A 14,772-nucleotide genomic window follows, 5' to 3' on the forward strand; every position below is an offset into this window, starting at 1 on the left:
GTTGATTGACAACAATTTGGGAATGTGAAACATTCTTGTAACTGCCTGCATCTAATATCTATGTGAATGTATTACATATATAAGATAGACATTTGACTCTCATAGAATGAACAAGAGATATAGAAATCTAGGCAAACCAGTCGTCTGTGTTCACCTCTTACTGGTCAAGTGAATCTTCATTCTCAGCCTTGCTGTCTGTATTAATCTGTTTTGTACCCTGTTCATTCTTTCATTTTATAGAAATAGGTCCAATTGCTAAAATCTTTCGTACTTGAATGTTTGTTGGTTAATTCTGCCTTTGTTTTCCGTTGCAGATCACCTAGGATCCTGATCATCTTAACAGTGCCACTTAAACTCATAGTTTAATGATATTCACACATAACATAGCTACCCAGAAAGCTCGTCAAACATACTGTTTGAATATGTGGATTATGAATGCCTTAACAATTTTTTCTTTTCATGGTTGCAGGAAGGGATGGCTTAACCCATAATATGTTGGAACTAATCCATACTCACTGGAAGCGTCAGCAAGTTTGTAAAATAAAATGCAAAGGTGTTCCTACAGTAGATATGGAAAATGTTTGCCATAATCTTGAGGTTGGTATTATTTTGGCCAATCTTAAAGAAATCTTGTTTTATACTTGCCTTTCTTCTTAAGAGAAATGCATCTTATATAACTTCAAAGAACAAAATAAATAACAAATAAAATGTGTTTCTCAAGAAGCATTGGCTTAACATCTTAATGGAACTCTTGATTTGGCTTGACATGCAAAGCCAAGTCACACCAAGGTAGGAAACTGGTACAATCACATATTTGTATCAATGCTTGAAATGGAAGGAGAAACAATGAAATCATTATATAACATGACCGATTGATCAAGAAAGATATGATGTTAATCATTGGAGATTATCCTGAGCAAAGCAGGTTGGACTATCCTAGGAAGGGGCATGAAACTTGCATTGGGGCCTGTAATAGTATATAAAGCCATTTAGTTTATAGAGGGTGAGAAATATTATGTGAGATTCACTTGAAATTTGCTTTGGCTATGTAGGTTACTCCTTTTTTGATAAAAAATTAATATATTATATTAAAAGAGAACTAGATTAGAAAAAAATCTGTTAAAGCATTTGAAAGCATCCAGAGACAAGAGAGGGTGCAGTTGAGGGGCAAGTGATGATAGCAGTATAAATACCAGAGTTCTGAAAGATCAAATTTTTGTTGATGTATCATACAACAACCATATGGTCTGGAAGTGCATCTGGAGCTAAATAATATTCTGTTTGGCATTTCACTTTTTTTTTTATGGGGGATAACCATAATTTGTGATTGAGAAGGTGTTTTTGTTTTCTGATTACATTTCTGGTGGTTGATCTTATATCAGATGTCATGACCCAGCTTAAAACCTGCTGTAGCTGTTCTAAGTTTACAAAATCTGAACTTGAAATGGAACAAAAATCTGAAATTGACAGGATAAATGAGACAACTGTATACATCTAGGATTGCCATGATATAAAGTTGGTGCACTTTTTATTTTTTGAGAAAAAATGCTTAAAAATGTGGTTACAATAATACTAAAAATAAAAGAATACAGTTCAAAATAGAAAGAGGTTTATTTCCTGAGTGCATGCGGATGCAGGTTCAGACCAAATCCAGGGTACTTATGGGCACTTTGTTGCTAAACATAGTCTTCAAACTTGTGCAACAGAGCTCCTTTCTTTTAATAACATATTCTACTCGATGCCATAAGAGTCTAGTAATGATTTTTTTCCCATTTTAACTCTTTTTGCCTCTTGCATGTGGGATAGCCATTTTCCTTATAAAAACTACCCAAAATGGGCCCATAAGATTGGTGAACCACAGATCAGCAAAAAGACGAGAAAAGTTTCTAGTGGAATCAAAAACTTTGACCCACAAAGTGCTAATGCTTAGTTCTAAAACTTATTATTCTTCAGCATTTTAAGTGTTCTACCTCCTTGAATTGCTTTACCCCAAAGCAACTATAGTCCTGGGTGCTACATCATTCTGGAACATCCCATGTGGCATTCTTGTCTGGCAGACACTTCACTTGAATGAGATATTATGATAGCACTTTAGTCCTTACCTTCTTTTCTTGAGTATTGAAAATACATTATGGTATCAAAACCATAGTTAAATTGCTTCCCAATTACTCACAAGTTTTTTTAATGCCAAGATATTCTAATGCCTACTCACCAAGTCTTCATGCTGAGTTGGCAATTTTTGAACTTTGACTTGCATGAGTACTTGGTGAGTTTGAGGGAAAAATTTGCACAGTGCTAAAATGGAAATTCAGAAGCAGAAAAAATGCATTTTGTTCTACACAGATTTTTTCCCTTTATAAAGAGTAAGTCATAGTGGATTTGAAGAGGAAATTTGAGGAGTTTTGGGTTTCTAGGTTAGTTATTATTATTATTTTTCCTTATTTTATATGCATCTTAAATTCTTGATCACATTAACATCTAAACTTAACAATTTTAAATGCATTGAATTCAATTTACATACTTTTTATTGTTACTTTGCATATGTTTTTGTGAATGAAATTGTTATTTTTTTTACCTTGAACATAGGATTCATGTTTTATGTCAGTAATTAACTAATGCTATTACTATTTGTTTGAAATGCATTTACATGGTTAAAAAAGTAAAATAGCATATGCTATAGGTTAGCATGCAATGGCAATCAACTTTGCATCCAGCCTAGAATCAGCAAGTGGAAGTCGTCCTATTGGAAGTAAATCTGGTGGAAGCTGCCTGCTTAGAAAGATGCCATAATGGGATTGATATTGGGAAGTGTGATTTGTCTCGTGTATGAAGAAGCTTAATGGAGACATCAATCACCTCATGTACCATATTGTAGGCATTCCTAACCTCAAAGCCAATCTATGTGAAAATGCAATAGAAAAGGCTAATGAGAGATGCATGTTATCCTTGCATTGTTGGATGAGAATAAATTAGAATGAGGGCATAGGTAGCTGAAGCATCAAGAAATTAGATAAGGCATGTGCAAATATAGCGCATAGGTAGAGTGAGAGTAAATTAGAGAAACTTTTTCTGCAAGATATAGGGTGGAACGGGGAGGTTCACAAGAAAATAGATAAGGCAGGTGCAAATTTTTTTTATTACAACCACATTTTCTTCTATGTGGTGAATAGTCTATATTGGAAATATTTGGTAACATCATTGGCTTTTTTAGGGAAAGGGTACAAGGCAACCTTTCCAAAATAGTTAAGGGGAGGTTGCTTTAGGATGTTAATTGCAAATGCAAAGACAGTTGTTGAAAACCAAAATAATTAGCGATGAAAGTTTGAAAGCACCATTCTTTTAGATGGATGGATAGGTAGAAGGAATACTCATTGTTTTTTTTTTGTGGCTTCAAATGATGAGTTGATTTTCTTGAGTTCAATTTATGCCTCTAACAAAATAAAGAATGTATAGACTTTGAGAATTGCCTTAGAGGTGAGCATAGAGAATATGGCGTAAGTTGTCATTAACAATGCAACAATATACATGTTTGAAGAGAGGCATCTGCCACTCTTTTGGACCCCTTGCACAACCCTTTCTCTTGACCTTCTTATGGAGGACAGGTACAAAATTGATTGGGTGAAACTGGTTGTAGAAGGTGCAAAGATCAGTACAAAATATATTTATAATCAGTTCTCAACTTGATGAAAGACCACAGCAAGGGAAAAAAAAGCTCGTATGATCACCTATGGCAAGGTTTGCAACTAAAATTCTAATGTTGCAAAGCATGTGGTTCATTGGCATCCTTGAAGTAGAGATTGTCAAGGTAACTTCAAGCTTCAATCTAGATTTCAAATTGGATCCATTATTTTATGCTTGTAACTTGTATGTTTGTAATTTTAATTTGTTTATACTTTGTTGGTGTTGGGGCCTTTAGTGAGGGTTTTATGCTTGGTGGATAGGGAGTAAAACATGGTAGGATATATTTATGAGGCCATAGAGAGGGCCAAAGTGGTCATTCAAAACTATTGCATGGATAAATAGGTAGATTTTATCCCAGTTGAGAGATTATTGATCATAGCGAGATTAATCGACTCCACCAACCCAATTATGTAGTAGGCTACTACTTCAACCCCAAGTTTTTCTTTTCCAATAGCTTTATAGATGCCATTGGCGAGGTTATGGAGGGCCTTTCAGCATGCATTGAGAGGATGACACCCAAGGTTAAGTTGAGAGACCTCATTATTTCAGAGTTGTAGAATTAAAACGTAACTTGAGCCTTTTTACTGTGGTTTCTAATTTTGGATTTTATTTAAATGTTAAAAGTTTATTTTTTCATATTTCACTTCATAAGTTTCGTTTTTCATATTTCACTTCATAAGTTACGTTTTTCAAAATTTCAAATGTTTAATGCTCATATAGCTCTTAGATCAATAGAATATAAGTACTCGGAGACCGAGAAGTAATTATTTTGCTATTGCGAGATCATCTTATCTTGAAATTTTGTAATAAAATTTTGTTTTATTTCATGTCAATGATCAATTATTTACAGCACTCAAAGAATAATCTATTACAAATTCAACTTAGGAAAATTCAAATTAGTTTTGTTCTTGTTATTGCTAGATGATCTTATCTTTCAAGTCTGAAATGAAATGACGTTTTAGTTCATGTCAGTAATTAACTGCTTCCATGAACTTTAACTCTGTTGAAGAAATATTAAGCTATAAATTATTATTTTGTGTACTGCTTGCATACACTGTGCTGTCTCCTGAAATCTGGGGGGACTCTACACTATCCCAAAACATGTCACTACATCTTTGCATCCCTGCATACCATAAGAATTGTAAAATATTGCTTTCTATGTTAACATATCTGGGAAGCCAAATTCTTTTCATGTCATTTTGAATTTGATGAGATTTTACGTATCTATGAATTTTTGAACTGTATATGGCACCTGCAATACAAACCAATAGTAATATGATAAACTGCCATAGAGCATGTAGCCAGTTGTTATGTGTTAAGATACCTCCTTTTTGTAGACAAATGTCTGGGATGTATACGGTAATAACAAGTTTAGTTGCTGGGAAGAATATGGAATAAAGCCTAGTTGGAAAAAAAATTGTAATAGGGTGTATTGAACATCTTAAAATTGAGCAAATTATTTGTTGGGATTTGATCAATGGAAATTGTGTAAACTCGTTAGTAACTGACATGATAAAGCACATATTATCTTGCCTTGTTATGTTGAGTCAACATATCTGTAAAAAACATTTATATAGCTTGAACTTTTAGATCTTGTTTGTACGATGCAAAATCATTATCTTTGAAATCAGATTCTAAATAATATTTGAATTGATTTCAGGAGAAAACTGGAGGAAAGATTATTTATCGTCATGGTGGAGTTGCTCATCTTTTCCGTGGCCGGAACTATAATTACAAAAGCCGCCCAAGGTTTCCCTTGATGCTTTGGAAACCTGCAACACCTGTCTATCCAAAGCTGATTTTAAGGGCTCCTGAAGGACTGACAGTCGAAGAAGCAGATGCCTTAAGAAGGAAAGCACGACATTTACCAGCTATTTGCAAATTAGGTAATGTGTACATGACGTTGATTCCAAAGCATGGGTTCTTTGTCTTAACCTACCACGGTTTTTTAGATTTGTTGAATGGATGAAGTGAATCATGTACATCTGATCATAAATTATCTGTCCTCCAGTCTTTGTCAAACAAGGACTAAAATGAGTGGCTGTAATCAAATGTCATGTATAGGTGTTGGTGTGTTTTTAATGCATGCACAACTCAGAATAAAATACACAGAGATATCCTATTCTCTCTTGATCAAAATCTCCTATGTGCTAAACAGATGGACTGCGTGATCACAAAGACGACTCCAAGGTTCCAGATTCATGCGGATAGTCTCCATTGGTTCGTTGTGATATGGTGGTAATCTCAAGGGGGACTTACACAATTGTTCGAGGAGTGAATCAATCAAAGGATTTTGTTGATTGCCGACACTTCTAACTTCCTCTTTTTTGGAATAATTTTGCAATGAATTCCTTTTCAATCCCACTTCTACTAAGACTAGGAAAAGAAAAGGCAAAAGGATGAGGGTTTAGGAAGCTACTTCTAATCTTAAGCTAATCCTATGAACTTTGAAGATGGAAATTGCAAAAGTAGGATTCAAAACCAATTCTTGTTTCGCGAAATTCAACAACTACACAAGTATGGAGCTATCTTCTAAGGAATTCAAAAGATTTTCATATCATTGATATTCACCAACATTTTGAACAATGAATATAGCTATAGAAGTTAAGTTTTCATTGATTGGTTCAGGCTAACTTTGCATAATAATTGAATATCATCCAATTATCAAAGGTATGAACACATCCATTCCACACTAAGCAATTCTATCAAATCCTTCATTCAATCTATCAACTTGAAAGTGGAATCTATTCTATTGAGAGCCAAGAAACCATGCTAACTTGCAAAAGTAGACAAAATTTACCAACAATTGAACAATGAATGTCTTAACACTTAAGAAGTATCACTACAACAACTTCTCAAAAATTTGTCTCTTTACAAATGAGAGGAGGGGGGTTTATATAGACACCCCATTACAAAGCAACGACGTAGATCGATCTGAGATCAACGACCAAGATTAAGACATTAAAGCCCTAATTTGAGTTTGCTACAATAATTATCCAAAATGCACCAATGAGAAATAAACAACCATCAAATCCAGCTTTCTTCTAGAAGAGGGTGTCCTTTATCTTTTCCTTTGGCAGCAAATTCGACGAACTTGGTCATAATGGGGCCAAGCTCTTCCATTGGGACACTTGGCAAAATATTCACCTCATCTTCACAAGTGGCAAAAGTGGTTATCCAATCTGTTTCTAGTTTTCGAAAACCATCCTCAATGGACGAAAATGATGATGCCTTGTTAAAATGCTGCTTTTGGATATGATCTTAGACTCCAACTTTGAACTTTGTGTGTGTCTTTCTAGAAATCCCTCCTTGAGTTGACATCTACCACCTGAAAATCAAGAAATTTGTTTTCCAAGTTAAAAACAATAAGGGGGTTTGATGTTGATTTCCAGCCTAGAGTGCAAAGTTTGAAGGAATTTTCAAAGGATAAATCTTATCTAACTCATGAAATTCTAGGAATTAGACTTAGTAAAATTTTGGAAATTGAAGCATTTGCCCTTAAAAGCATAAAAAAAGCAAGATGATTTGAAGGGAACGCTGTCTTGAAAGTCCAGAATCATAGGAATTCCAACTAAAAGAACTCTTGAAGTTTTAAAAGAAATTGGGACTCTGAATGAAAATCCTCCTTCAAATCTAAATAAACCTAGGAATTTTGATAAAAACTTCTTAAATTCTTTAAAGAATCACTCCAACTTTGACCTCAAGCGTGAAAATTGTCTTTGAAATTCTTTTGGAAGATGTCTTGGAAATTTCAATTTTGAACTTCATAATTGGTTAGGAATTCTTCAATCATGCCTAGGGCGGACTTGCTATGTGGTTGAGGAACTTTTTCATGTGTCAAGGCGGACTTGCATGCTGATCAAGGAACGTTCTCATGTGTCAGGGTGGACTTGCATGCTTTGAACAATGAAATTTCTTGATCTTGACCTCAAACTTAGCCATTTTCTCATGATCTTCAACTAGCCTTTTTGGAAATTATGTTTTGGATTCCAAAGTTTGTTCTGATGAATTCTCTAGACTTCACATCTTTCCTGACTCGATGACCACTTGGTTTCCCAGAAAGAGCAAAAAGAAGCTTTCTATGTTTAGAAAAAAGCAGACGGAAAAAGCAAGTTCCCAGATTGGCCCCAAAATGCCGAAAACAAAACTTTCTAAATTAATAAAAAAACAAAAAAGCAAAATTTCCTAAAAATAGGGAGTTGTCAGAATTGGCCACAGGAAATTGCGTTTTTACTCCTTTGACCTGTCTGAGTGCATTAGTAGCATCAGAACATCCATTTGACTACTCTTCCTCATTGATTTTGATGACTCCTCCAAATTTTGAAAAACTTGACTCATTTGCAGAGGCGAGAAATCAAAGACAAAACCCTAAGACACCAAAACACTACCCTAAAAAAGCAAAAACAAGGGGGTCCCCATTTGCAAAGCGGTGATGTGTGAAAATGTCACAACAATAGGGCTGCAATGTTGTTTTATGCTTTTTTAATATTTCTATTATTGAAAAAGTGGGTTCTTACATTTTTTTCTAGTACTCTAGATTCCAAAAATTGCAGTAGTCATTCCTACATAAAGTAGTAAGCAAATTAACAAGCAACATGCCTCGAATGGATTTAGAGCATTGTTACAAGACTCGGATTCGACAAGTTGATTTTTGACCTGGACTTAAACTCATTTCTCAGACTTGGTGAAGACTTGAAAAATTTGAAAAACCATGAAATTTAGAGATTTTAAAGGATTTAAAATTATTATCATGCACTCTTAAATAAATAAAAACTTTAAAGATACAATAAACTAATCAAATAGAAGGTACTTTGATGACGTGAACAAGTCTACATTGATCATACAAGTACAAAAGTGGATTTTTTCTTTAGGAAACGATGACTTTAAATAAATAGATATTGTCAAAAGTTTTAGGCATACAAAACTCATGGATTATGATATCGATGGCACCAAAAACAAAAATTACCATATGGAGTTGTGAACTATGGTAGAAAGGAACTTTTGTCGCTTAGCCGAACATTACTAGCTCTATGTGAAATCATGCGTTTGTATCTCAGTCAGACGAGTTTGCAAATGTTGATACAGTCTTAGAAACATTATTTATGGTAGGGTTTTACTTAGCAAAGTAGAAGTATAAATGTAATTGGAAAAAGTTGAAAGGATTAAAATTTGTTGTTCTTCCATCCAACATGGTTCAAAAGTATTATTTTTATTTTGTTGTTAAAAACTAGAGTAGGGATTTAGGGGTAGTGCTTCTATCGGGTCAAGGGGTTGTCTCCCATGTGGGCGTTTTGGGGATATGCCCCTTGTGTTCTCCTTGTTGCCATATTTTATTATGTTATTGCTTTAAAACATCTTCTAAAGTCCTCTAAACCCTCTAAAAAATGCTTGACTTTCAAGATTTTATGTTTAAGAATTTTCAATTTTTTATGCTTTTCTTTCTTGATTTTCATTGACTTGGTCGAGTCAACCTGTTGGGACTTGCCAAGTCTAGTGATTTTTGAGTACACTCGCAGTGTACTTCGGTCACAAGTCCTTGGGGCCTCGGTTTGATTTGCTCGGCTGACTCATCAAGTCCAGGCTAGTCTCAACAAGTCTTGTAACATTGATTTGGAGTGTGGGAATATTTAACAACATAGTATTCTAAAGTTTGTGGCACACATTGAAAAGTTCCTTTCTATAATAGGTTTTGTTACAAGTTGTGCTCTAAGGCCTTAATGCACTAGAATATCTTATCTTGTTTATAATACTATAGGCAATTTTTGTAGCTCAAAGATAGTTGAAAAAATCAGATTTGGCAATTACTCGAGGTGCAAAATTTTCAAAAACTTGGGACTTGACTAAAACTCAGGGAAAAATGTGGCAAATTTATCAAACATTTGAAAATACATAAAATTTAAAAAATATTGTTTAAAAACACATATTATTGAATTTGTAGAACATATTGTTGATTTCCATTATCTATAAATCAAAATTAGAGTTTAACACATTATGGACCAAAAAATGAGTTCAACCTCTGAATACATATGAACTTTGAGTTTCAACATCAATAAAATATAAATCATAAACTTCGTCTATGACTAAAGCTCAAAAAAGTCTACTACCCTTGTGTGGGTTTTGCAAAAATGGATGGTATAGCTGCAATATCCTCAACATGTGTCTCATCCATAGTGATAGGATCAGACTGTGTATCAGAGGAACGCACCCCTGCTGGCTCACCAATGTCACCTTCTGCCTCCTCATATGCTGCCACATTCGCTTCCCATTCAGTTGCCTCCCTTTCAGTTTGTAAATCAGCTAACTTATCATCATCAACAGTGGATTCACATCAACATCCATAGGCTTGATAATCCAATCTAAATATGGATCAATGCCATCAATGTAAGACGTTACCCCTGTTTCTACCTATTTTTTTGCATCTATTCACCCAGAGTAATTTTATCAAATAGTTTGCTTGTCTGATTTATGAGATATTTCAGTTGGCAATGGTGTTGCTATTTGTTTATTGCAGGTTTTTGTCCGCATGAATGAGAACCCCACAATGTATGCATTAAAACATTTGCACAACCAAAATTAATAATATTCATTCTTATTATGAAATAGCTGGAGCAAGATTACAAGAACAAAATTACAGTCTGACCTTTCTTTGTATAAACCAACTGAATATAGTATTGCAGCACCCAGAAAATAATAACAGCGATCTTTCAATGCAGATAGCAATCTGAAATAGCAATGACAGGGCCCAGAGATATACAACAGCAGATGAAGGCCCAGTATGAGGGCAATACAAATCAAATTATCTTTTCTTATGGCAATTAATGGTGCCTACAAATGGTTTTCTGAACCTCAAAAGCTCCCTTTTATTTGCATCTCCTTATGAAAGGAAGAACAGAAGATTTGACCCCTTTGGTAATAGCCAGGACCAGCTGAGAAGAGTGAAAGTCAAGTAAGGTACTCAGAAATTCTTCCACATCCAGCTCCAACAACACCACATCCTCCAGCAAGGATATTAATACCAAAGAGTCACCCAATAAGGAGTACTACAGATAAGAACTCTCCAATGACTAAGAAAATATTCATGTCAGGTAAAGAAAATTGCTAAGCCTAGCAATCAAAAGATAGGCCATCAGAAATAAATGTTAGTTGCTTTGAAAATGCAAGTCGATCTTTACTTCTGCCAATTCACTCCAGCGAATATGTATACCAAGGTTGCTCAAGTGGAAGGGAAGCCATGACCCAATTTCGTTTCAAGTTGACCCAACTTCTACATCTCAGCTGAAAATATCTCCTGCACCAAGATTCAGCAGTTGAGAAGAATCTCATGCCAGCATAAGGATACTCAAGTCCAAACCATACATATTTCTAATTCGCCCTTTATTTCTTTAAATAGACCCAAGTAGCAAAAAAATGTCACTCAATTCAGTCCCATAGAATCTTCATATTATATGCTTATAATAAAGACACCGGTCATGGATGATAATTGAAACAGATTCACGATAAAATACTTCAAATGCATAGCACCAAACAATCGCCTAGCTCATAATATCAATAGCATCCACACACCTGAAATTTCTTTTCAAAGACCTCATAAATTTCTTTTCAAGCTAATGTAAACCTGAAACTTCCTTTTTGCAGCAATGCAAACCCTGCTTGGATTTGCCTCCAAAGATGCACCATGAATGAAGGTTATCATCCCCGCTCAAACCTTCAGCGACCTATCGATCCTTGTGTGGAACCACTCTGATGAGGCAAGAGGGTTTTCATCCCTTTGGCAAGAGTTTTGCCACATGCACAAATGTCTAAAAGCTATGCAGAGAAAACAGCAAGCTTCTGAGTTCTTCCATGTGTAACAAATGAGCCCTCAGCCTTCTTTTATGACCATCTAGGGAACTTTTTTGGAAAGTGCAATATAAAATCATTTTATTATTTAATCAAGCCTTATAAACGCAAAAAGTGTTATTCAAATATTTATACATTTCTATCACCCAAAGTCACTTAATTAGCATCCAATATTTAAAACTTTTTATTCTTGTTCCAACGAGCTATTATATTAAGCTACTTTTTAAATAATTTGAATAATATTAGGAAACTTTAGTAATTAATTTAATTAATAGCTCAATATTACTCGAGTTGCAGAAATGTTCGAAATGCATTGGAATAAAAAATTGATTGCACAAGAGTGATATTGATGATGAATGATGATAATTGGATCTGATCGGGTAACTTACTATAAATAGACTCTCTCTCCAAGAATCGTGGAGAGCATACTATAAGTTGAAAATAACCATTTTGATAAGGATGACACACACCTAGAAGGTTAGAGCCAATGGCAAATCAAGAGAACCCAAAAATGGGGGGACATTACAATCAAGGTCAAGTGCCTTATGTGTATCCTATCCATGTACCTTCTTTACATGCAACCAAAGATTGTAACATGTGAATGACCTCAAAAACACTTCAGATGCACTCACAACTAGAAGAACTACAAGGCTACAATTCTTTGGCAAACATATAGTTATTTTTGGGTTTTTGGTGTAATGTTGAGTTTTGAAGTTTTTGAGAGATGCTTTGAGGGAATAATTGCAAAATAGAAATTACTCTAATTCTGAAAATTAAAAATCAGACTCTGAATTTATTCATCAGCAATACACGTAAGCAAGTAGGAGTTTAATTTTCAACAAAATAGGCATAGTTGGCCTACCAGGTGTCCAACGCTGGCTGGAGGCAGACTTTATTAGCTTGAAAATGAGGGATAACAAGATTGGAGCACTTCCAACTATGGCAGATGACTCCAATAAGCTTTATTCACTTATCCAATAATTATCTAAAACAATTATGTGAAGAAATCCTGAATCCAATGCAATTTCTGAACTTCTCCCAAGAGAGGCTCTAATTTAGTGTGCTTTCTACCCACTGATTTGCTCCTGTAGCTCCAGTATGAACCAATTTCACCAAATAACCTTTGGAATTCTTCTTATTAGCTGCTAGCAATAATTTTTGAACAAGAAAACTGCTGCAAATACCCTTATTTTATTTTATTTTATTGGAAACCCCAGGCAAGAAATAGAGGTACGGCCAGCTTGGGAAAGGTACGGCCTGCTGATTAGGAACATATGCTTGCTGGAAATTGTGTTATTTCTGCCCAGATCAGAATTTCAGACCCTAATATTGCTGTAATCTACCAAAATGCTCTTGAATTTGGTCCCAAAGACCTGAAAAGAGCTTCCAGTGAAGATCAATATTTCGATAGATGTGAGGGTTTCCGTCCTACACCTGCAATTTGGAGGTTTCCGTCCCCAAATTTGCTCCAGAACTCTGCCAATATGTTGTAGACCTGCTAAAGGTAAAGAATTCTTCAAAAATCATCAAAACATAATGAGCAAAATGTCATGTACAACAACCTTTATGCATCTAGCCCTAATTTGACCTCCTTTGGGAAGATTCTGTTGGATCTCAAATCAACAGATTGGATAGGTTCTAAGGAAATGCCAACTCCTATGATCAAACCCTCCAATTGACTTGGCCAACTTATAGAGTGAACCTATGTGGTTACTAACTCCCTCACTTCAGGCTTTGCAAGACCTAGGCGGGTATACCTATTCACTAGTGGCTTTCGATGACTAATGCTTTTTATAGCAGATTGTTTATCTTAATCTAACTTCCTCCTATCTCAGAATGGCATAGGTTCCTAGGATGGGTGGCTTTTTAGATGAGTTCAAGATTGTTGTTGTGGAAGCTATTCGATCTTTGTACTTGAAATTTATAAGTATGTATACTGTAAGCCAGTTAATTAGTAAATAAGGCTTTTGTAATGCTTTAGTATCAAGTTATATCTACGGGTAGTTAGTTGCCTGACGGTTGGTGGCCTAACCAACTGCGAACTCTTTATATTGTAAACTCGTAGCACATTTTGGACACATTGGATGAGAATGGAATAGAATAGAGAAATCTGTGTTACATAAATATATCTTGGTATACTGTATTGTGTGTTCTTGATTCCGAATCAATGTGTTACTATGCTCCGGTGTTATAATTTGGATATTAATGTTCTGGATACTACAACCTAACTCACTTAGGCTACTAACATTTTGGCGCCGTTGCCTAAGTCGAATCTGCAGGTCTTAGGAGGGAAAGCTGGCAGGATGGAAGTATAATGGGTCGTCCATTCGACCAAAGCATCCTGGTGACAGACAGTGACGTAGAAGGTAATACGGAAGTAACCAGGGAGGATCAGTTGACACAAGACCTGATTCACGTGTGGACCGGTACGTACAGCTAGAAGCGGAACTGAGTGCTGTCTCGGCTGGTACGGTACGGGCGGAACTCAACGTGAACCAAGCCGTGCACGATCTCTTGGGTAGTCTTCCACGGTTGTTGGCACGTGTACTCGTGGAACGTGAAGAGGTACAAGAGAACACACGGAGGGAGCAACGGAGGCAGCAAGTGCTTCAACAATATAGAGAAAGGAACCGAAGGGAAGAAGAGCAGAGGGACTACACACAACGACGAAACCACCGCAGTTCCAATAATTAATGCCAAATACACTTAACAAAGATCGAAGCCGACAAGCCTCGAAGGAACAAGAAGGGAACGAAGAAGACAGTGAGAAGATCCCTGCGCATCCAGGAGCAACTGGAGAGGCGCCTGAAACTCTACCGGATAGTTGAAGAAAGAGGGAGCCTGGCAGAAGGTCCTCGACAACATACACAAGAGTGGGATAGGAGTCACAACAACCCAGAGGTAATAGGCAGCAGTGATACTTGGGAACAAACAACAGCGCCATCTGAGTCATTCAACAATTCCTAGAATAACTCGGGGGGTACGAGGAAGATGGCACATAACCCCGAAAAACAGAAACTTCCTCGATTCAATGGACTAGGATCGGAGGACCCCGCTCGCCACTGTAAAACGTGTCACCATATGGCAGGCCAATGGCGAGGATGATGAGGATAATTGGCTGAAAGCATTTCCGGCCACCCTCTGTGGAATTGCCATTGACTGGTACATGGACCTACCCACCACTGCAAAGGATACCTGGAAAAAACTGGCCAAAGCATTTGAGGAGGAGTTTCGGCTACTAAGGGACGATGA

The 14,772-nt window shown here is 36.0% G+C and overlaps 1 protein-coding gene across 1 annotated transcript in view; it reads left to right on the forward strand.

The window, feature by feature from the left end:
• The window catches only part of LOC131040982 (CRS2-associated factor 2, chloroplastic), a 107,471-nt gene that overhangs the window by 62,664 nt on the left and 30,035 nt on the right, over positions 1–14,772 (forward strand). The window contains exons 2-3 of the mRNA XM_057973952.2: positions 470–597; positions 5,342–5,567. Of these exons, the coding sequence (XP_057829935.2) occupies positions 470–597; positions 5,342–5,567 (354 nt within the window). The remainder of the gene's footprint in view (positions 1–469; positions 598–5,341; positions 5,568–14,772) is intronic.

Source organism: Cryptomeria japonica, chromosome 4 (genome assembly GCF_030272615.1).
Source record: "Cryptomeria japonica chromosome 4, Sugi_1.0, whole genome shotgun sequence".
NCBI classification, from domain to species: domain Eukaryota; kingdom Viridiplantae; phylum Streptophyta; class Pinopsida; order Cupressales; family Cupressaceae; genus Cryptomeria; species Cryptomeria japonica.